Source organism: Nycticebus coucang, chromosome 11 (genome assembly GCF_027406575.1).
Source record: "Nycticebus coucang isolate mNycCou1 chromosome 11, mNycCou1.pri, whole genome shotgun sequence".
In the NCBI taxonomy this organism is placed as follows: domain Eukaryota; kingdom Metazoa; phylum Chordata; class Mammalia; order Primates; family Lorisidae; genus Nycticebus; species Nycticebus coucang.
Window position 1 is genome coordinate 31,085,121 of NC_069790.1, and position 7,871 is coordinate 31,092,991.

The 7,871-nt window shown below is 45.7% G+C and overlaps 1 protein-coding gene and 1 pseudogene across 1 annotated transcript; both read left to right on the plus strand.

The window, feature by feature from the left end:
* Positions 1–564: 564 nt before the first annotated feature.
* Positions 565–1,175, plus strand: LOC128560203 (60S ribosomal protein L36-like). Its single transcript, XM_053553784.1, has 2 exons — positions 565–797; positions 1,085–1,175. The coding sequence occupies exons 1-2, from the start codon at positions 565–567 to the stop codon at positions 1,173–1,175; spliced, it is 324 nt and encodes a 107-aa protein (XP_053409759.1).
* A 1,846-nt stretch (positions 1,176–3,021) lies between these two features.
* Positions 3,022–3,914, plus strand: LOC128598289 (gap junction alpha-4 protein-like; annotated as a pseudogene).
* Positions 3,915–7,871: the final 3,957 nt, after the last annotated feature.

Here is a 7,871-nt window from a genome sequence, read left to right on the forward strand (position 1 = left end):
GAAGTAAATATTAAGAATACCAAATCAAAAGTCTCTAAGATCGGGCGGCGCCTGTGGCTCAGTCAGTAGGGCGCCGGCCCCATATGCCGAGGGTGGCGGGTCCAAACCCAGCCCCGGCCAAACTGCAACCAAAAAATAGCCGGGCATTGTGGCAGGCGCCTGTAGTCCCAGCTACTCCAGAGGCTGAGGCAAGAGAATCGCTTAAGCCCAGGAGTTGGAAGTTGCTGTGAGCACGGCACTCTACCAAGGGCCATAAAGTGAGACTCTGTCTCTACAAAAAAAAAAAAAAAGTCTCTAAGATCTTGTGTTAAATGAAAAAAGCAAGGCATGGTACCATGCAGATATGATATTTATATGTATGTTACAATAAATACAGTATATAGGTTAGCATATATATAACATATACAGTTATAACATATACAATATATACACACCATGACTATATGTTTGTAAATGCATGGAATAACTCTGGAAGGACACATAGAAAATAGTTTCCTTACCCTCTGGAAAGAAAAACCGAGGGATGGGCAGCAGCCATTGGAGTTTCCCGCTGTTGTTGCAACCATGGCTCTGCGCTACCCCATGGCCGTGGGTCTCAACAAGGGCCACAAGGTGACCAAGAACGTGAGCAAACCGAGGCACAGCCTCCGCTGCGGGCGCCTAACCAAACACACAAAGTTCTTGCGGGACATGATCCGAGAAGTGTGTGGCTTTGCCCAGTATGAGCGGCGTGCCATGGAGCTGCACAAGGTCTTCAAGGACAAATGGGCCCTCAAGTTCATCAAGAAAAGAGTGGGGTGGGCGGCGCCTGTGGCTCAGCGGGTAGGGCGCCAGCCCCATATGCCGAGGGTGGCGGGTTCAAACCCAGCCCCGGCCAAACTGCAACAAAAAAATAGCCGGGCGTTGTGGCAGGCGCCTGTAGTCCCAGCTACTTGGGAGGCTGAGTCAAGAGAATCGCCTAAGCCCAAGGATTTGGAGGTTGCTGTGAGCTGTGTGAAGCCACAGTACTCTACCAAGGGCGACAAGGTGAGACTCTGTCTCTACAAAAAAAAAAAAAAAAAAAAAAAAAAAGAAAAAAGAAAAGAGTGGGGAAACACATCTGTGCTAAAAGGAAGCGGGAGGAGCTGAGCAACGTCCTGGCCGCCATGAGGAAAGCAGTTGCCAAGAAGGACTGAAACCCCCTTCCCTCTGTGCACAATAAAACCTTTATAGATTAAAAAAAAGAAAAGAAAAACTGAGGGATAAGGTCAGAAATGGGGAATGGACTCGCTTTTCATTGTATGTGCTTTTCTGCTCTCAATTTTTCAATTATGTACTTTACTACTTTTATCAAAAATAATTTTTTAAATTATAAACCAAAAAATGACTAAATTTCATGGACAAAATAATCTCAGTCTCTAAATGCAAAATGTTCAGGCATTGAACGTGAGAATGCCAGGGTTGGCAAGCATTGGAGAAATACAAGCTCTTACCCTTTTCTTCTGCAAGTACAAACTGGCATGCCCCTTTTAAAGAGAATTTAGGGGCAGTATTTAGTAAAGTTAATAATGTGCACACCTTACAATTTTTCTCCTCCCTCCTTCTTTCTTTCTTTCTCTCTATCTCTTTCCAAGACAGGGTTAGAGTACAGTGCCATCCTCATAGCTCACAGCAACTTCAAATTCCTGGCCTCAAGTGATCCTCTTGCCTCAGCCTCCTGAGTAGGTAGGACTACAGAAGCTATGATACCCAGCTAATTTTTCTATTTTTAGTAGAAATGGGATCTCACTCTTGTTCAGGCTGGTCTTGGACTCCTGAGCTCAAGTGATATTCCTGCCTCATTCTTCTAAGTAGCAGTGACTACAGGCCTGTGCCATGACACTCAGGTTATTTTTGTAATTTTTTAGAGATGGGGTCTTGGTATGTTGCTGAGGCTGTTCTTGAACGGCTGGCATCAATCAAGCCTCCTGCCTAAACCTGCCAAAGTGCTGGATTACAGGCGTGAGTCACCCCACCAGTTTATAATTTCACTCTTTGACATTTATCTAAAGAAATTTTGGATATGTGAACAAATAATAGTATTGTTCATCAATAGGAAAAATGAAAAAAATAGCCTATAGTATGATTACGTATTGAAATACTATATAGCAGTTAAAATGAACTAGATTTTAATATATCAATGTGAGTTATACTCAGAAACATAATGTTGAATTTTTCTAAGTTGTAAAATAACCCATTGAGTATAATGCTATTTATATATCATATAACACAGAAACATTCCAAACAACTCTATGTATCATATGCTGGTACACACACTTATAGCTAAAATCTGGAAACATTCAAGGGAAAAATACATCTTCATCCCCACAGTGGCAGCAGCTACCTAAGGGGGTGGGACAGGGAGGGAATAGATTGTGGGGAGGTACCAGTGGGGGTTAACTTTGTCTGTAAAGTTGTCTGTAATCCTTCTTCAACCAGAATCTGTGAGATTGGGCAGGAAAGATCATTCATACCTTTGAACCCTGTTTTGAGTGAACACCTGGCTGATGTGCCCAGCAGCAGATGAGTGATTTGGGGATGAGACAGCGTAGTACACTGCAGGACACAGTTCTAGGTATCAGAACCCGGCTTGGACACTTGGGAGAGCTCTCTGTTATCTAACCTCTGGGTGCCGCGATCCCTCCATCTGCAAAATGAAACTGGTAAAAGTACCTAACTCACGGGGTTGTTCTGAAGATTCAAGGAGAAAATAAATGTAAAGTGCTCAAAGCAAAGCCTGGCCCATAAAATGTGCTCAGGAAACATTAGCTATTATTGTTAGTCAGTTCTAGGCCAAACCTAGAACTCAGGTTCCTTCCTGCCCACCTCCTTCCTGGTAGAGAGAGCCACACCACATTTCCTAAGAAAGGGCCCTAAAGGACTGTGTGTTGGACAGTGACCTCCCCTGAGAGAAAGCACAGATACCCTCAAGGGGCCTGATGTAGTGCCACGTTCAAGGAAGGCTGTCTTAGGAAAGGCCATTCCAGGCAGGGAAGTCAGCAAATGAGAAGACCACACGTGTGGATAACGGCTCCACGTTGTCCCAGCCTCCAATACATCATCAGAAACAGACCATCAAATAGCTTCTCCGTGGGGAGTCTTACCTCTGTTTTAAAAACTCAACTCTTGAGGTTCAGCCACGTTCGGGCGGGCCCCGCTCCGGCATGGTCCCCACTGGTACCTGGGCCGCCAGGCAGGCAGGCGCCGGGAGCCAGGGGTGACTGGGGCTTCCTCGAGAAGCTGCTGGACCGGGTCCAGGAGCACTCCACTGTGCTGACAGTGCTCTTCATCTTCCGCATCCTCATCCTCGGCCTGGCCAGCGAGTCTGTGTGGGGTGACCAGCAGTCGGATTCCGAGTGTAACACGGCCCAGCCAGGCTGCTCCAACGTCTGCAATGACCAGGCCTTCCCCATCGCCCACATCTGCTCCCGGGTGCTGCCATACCTCTTCATCAGCACACCTACCCCGGTCTACCTGCGCCTCATCGTGTACCTGTCTCGGCGGGAGGACCAGCTGCGGCAGAAGGAGGGAGAGCTACCGGGACCCACGGGTGGAGCGCGCGCTGGTGCCCATTGAGCGTCAGATGGTTAAGATCTCAGTGGCAGAGGGTGGTCGCCTGCGGATCCGTGGAGCACTGATGGGCACTTAGGTGGCCAGTGTGCTCTGCAAGAGTGTGCTAGAGGCGGGCTTCCTCTACCGCCAGTGGCGCCTCTACGGCTGGATCGTGGAGCCTGTGTTTGTGTGCCAGCGAGCACCCTGTCCCTACCTCGTGGACTGCTTTGTCTCTCACCCCACGGAGAAGACCATCTTCCATCGTGGTTGGACTCGTCTCCCTGGTGCTGAACCTTAAAAAAAAAAAAATTCAGCTCTTAACTTACCTGATAACAGGAATCTAGAGCAACCTGTTATGATATTTTGATCATGAGTTTCTGATCCTCTGGACACTTTCAATATTTGGGATAGTCAGATAATCACGTCCTCTAAACTTTCATCATAGCATCCCATCATAAGGCAGCCACTGAGGCCAAATTTGGGTGTGCTGTTGGTGACGTGAAGACAAAGCTGGGCCCAATGAGAAGTGAAACTCAGGAACAAGCGACTTGGGAAATAATAGCGGTGTCAGCAATATCAGCAGCTAATATTCACTCTGCTCCAGAAACTGTGCTAATTACTTTTGGACGAATTATCACATTCAATCCTCAGAATCTCCATGAGGAAACTGAGGCAATGAACAATTAGGTAAATTGCCTGGGATCTGAGAGCTAATACATAACATAGCACTCACCTGCCACAACCCAGCTGTGTGGTCTTAAGCTGGTCACCTCACCTCTCTGGATCTCTGTGGCTTCATCTATAAAATGAAGGGTGGACTAGATGATGTCAACAGACTCTGCTATCACTTAGATTTTATGTTTCTGTGAAATTAAGTTACCTCTCTCCACCAATAATAAAACCACAGCTTTCAAAAAAAAAAAAAGCTCTCTGTAAGACAGTGTGCCTAAAAAGGAGTAGGCTCCTTCCCTAATATTACTGTTAAATAAGAAGTTGAGTGTTTTGGTCAGAAAATGTAAGGGCTCTATATGGCCAGCTATATAACAGTGCTTACATTTAGCGTTTGTTCCCCCCCACCTTTGGCAGGGGTGGGGGGTGCAGTTAGGGAGAGGGAAGGGGACAGAGTGGACAGCATGCAAGAGAAGTGAAGTACTGGTTTCTGGAAAATCATGAAAGTATCTCCTGCTTACAATCATCAGTTCCACTAAAGCAAGACTCCTGAAAACCAACCCTGTGACCTTCTGCTGGGAATACTAAATGAGCCCCCAAGGTCTTTAGAAATAAGGGACTTACAAATAAAGCCAAATATTTCACCTCTGATTCTGATGAAAGGTTTATGAGCCCCGGAATAGTTTAAGCACAACATGTCTGGATTGAATATTTGGTGTGCACTTAACACCAATGGGTTTCAGAGGCTTCGTGTTTCACAACCAAACTTTGGCCGAACTGTGTTAGTTACCTGATACCCATGGTAGGGGACATTTTCTCACTTCTCAATACCATAAATAGTGCAGGCTTCTGTCTGTGGCTATGGGAGTTAATTAGGCACATTAAACTTCAGGATTTGCCAGCATTGCTGTCCCTTGACTTTGTGGCCATAGAAAAGGCTAAGAAGATGATGGTATGTAGCAGACTGAGGTTCCGACCGGGTAACCACTGGGGAGGAGGGCTCCAGAAAATTCAGTGTGGGTGCTCCAGAGCAAGAGACGTGGCTGGTCAGGATCAGATTTCAGAGATCGGACCCTCCTCAATCTGACATGCCAACTGAGCCTTTGTCTTAGGCTAGAACATGAAAATAGAGATACATGAAGACACAGCCAGAAATAAAATCCCCTGAATCTCAGAGAAGGTTCAGTTCTCTTGGGAGATAGAAGAGCAGAACTGGAACTAATTTGTTCTCAGATCATTACATTATTTCATGAGATCTATGTCTTTAGGAAACATACAGGAGGAATTAAAGATAAGCAGAATGAATCCTATCAGCACAACTGACCTAAAAACAAACGACCTTCGGAGACGTGTGGCGTGTGACCGTTTAAAAGCACTTTTCTCACACACATAATACCTTGTTTCACTCTCAATGAAGAGATGAGAATCAGAGTTTCCCCACTCCAAAGTTACTGATGTCCACTACTCATGGCTGCTTTCATTCTGTATTCAGTGAGTATTTATTAAGTACCTACTGTGTATCAGAAACTCTGAAGAATACAGAGATGAGGAAGACAGTACAACTTCAAGGTTAAACTAGAGATGTACAGGAAGCCTGGGAGGGAGAAAGTAGAGGGAAGGAATGGCCCTCTATTTGGAGCCCTTCCTCAGGGAAGAGCTGCCCCAGCAGAGCTGGCAGGAGGGAAGGGTACGTTGCAAGCAGGGGAGGTGAAAATAGGAGAACATTCCAGGAAGTGGAACCGTAAGCAAAGGCACACACTCAGACCGCATGATACCGCTGGGATGGAGAAACCCAGTGTGACTGGATGTGGGGCAGATGGGGAATGTGGGAGGGGGGGAAGCATAAAAGAGTAGTTAGTGTGCCATTCTAACAAGTTTAGAATGACAAATTCAACAGCTTAGAAGAAAAACAACTATGAGAAGTCCTTTCTGCCCCCCTAAGATATGTTTGTGGGGATTTTTTGTTTTTTAAGTTGATTTTCAGTCAACAAAGAATAATTGTTTATATTTATGAGGTACCTGTGGTCTTATGAAACATATATACATTGTAGACTGATTAAGTCAGGCTGATTAACAGACCTATCACCTCACATACTTATCCTTTCTTTGTGATGAGAACACTTAAAATGGGTCACCAGCACTTACTACCCCAACTGAAACTTTGTACCCTTTGACTAAACTCTTCCCTTTCCTAAGTACTGGCTGAATTCCCAGCCTCTGGTAACCACCATTCTACTTGCTTCTTCTGAGTTTGACTTCTGTAAATTCCACATATGGGGCTGGGCTTGGTAGTTCATGCCTGTAATCCCAGCACTTTGGGAGGCTCAGGTGGGTGGATTGCTTGAGCTCAGAAATTCAAAACCAGCCTGAGCAAGAGTGAGACCCATATCTACTAAAATAGAAAAAACTAGCTGGTGTTGTGGCACACACCTGGTAGTCCCAGCTACTCAGGAGACTGAGGCAGGAGGATCACTTGAGCTCAGGAGTTTGAGGTTGCTGTGAGCTATGATGACACTACAGAACTCTAGCCTGGGCGACATAGTGAAACTCGGTCTCATTTGAAAAAAAAAAAAGAAGAAGAAAAGAGAGAGAGAACTCCATAGAGTCGACATATAAGTGAGAGATCATATGGTGTTTGTTTTTCTGTGCCTGGTTTATTTCACTTAGCTTATTAGACTCTAGATATATCCATGTTTTTGCAAATAAGATGTGTTTGGGGATTTTTTTTTTTCAGACAGATTCTCACTCTGTTGCCCTGGTGAGAGTGCCATGGTATCATCATAGCTCACAGCAACCTCAAACTCTTGGGCTCAAGTGATCCTTCCGCCTCAGCCTTCCAAGTAGCTGGGACTACAGGTGCCCGTAACAACAGCCGGCTAGTTTTTTTACGTTTAGTAGAAATGGGGTCTTGCTCTTGCTCAGGCTGGTCTTGAACACTGGAGCTCACGCAGCTCCACTGGCCTTGGCCTCCTAGAGTACTAGAATTACAGGTGTGAGCCACTGCACCTGGCTCTCAGCCTGGTTTCTTAAGGCACAGGCAAGGAGGCAGAATCCTTTTTCATTTTTAGACTTGTGCTTGGCAAAGACGCAGGCTGACTCATTTCTTCCTTACCTGGAGTATCACTGCCCATGGTACCCCTCTCTGGCTAAGATAAACTACCCAGTCTCTGAAGACACAGGCTCAAAGCCAAGGAAAGCTGTTCATGTCAGGGAGCCTGGACTCTACCCAAGGGCTGCCTCCACTCCAGATCTCCCTGCAGATTATAATCTGATGGGCACCCAAAGGCCCCTGGTGAAAGGAAGAGCTTCCTCCCCTGGAACAAGCCAGATAGCCTTGGCTGACTCCAGTCTTCAAACCAAAGACGATCTGCGTAGGCTGTGGGGTGCACTCTGAACTACATCAGCATCAAATTATATGGGAATCAAATTGTATCTGCATAAGCATTTTCTCTTCTTCAGAGCTCTTACACATCTATTGTCTTTCAGGATCCTGACAATGACCCTGGAGGATGGCAAAGTGGTATTACCATTATAACTTGGAAAATGAGGCACAGATTATAGGATCTGCCCAAAGTTACACAGAATTCAAACCCAGCACATCCCATTAGAAAGCATTGTCATTTTAGTATTAT

Excerpts from the sequence above, each read along its gene's own strand:
- LOC128560203 (XM_053553784.1), top strand. The coding sequence starts at position 565 with ATGGCTCTGCGCTACCCCATGGCCGTGGGTCTCAACAAGGGCCACAAG. Across the intron at positions 798-1,084 it reads TTCATCAAGAAAAGAGTGGG|AGTGGGGAAACACATCTGTG; the intron begins GTGGGCGGCGCC and ends AAAAAAGAAAAG.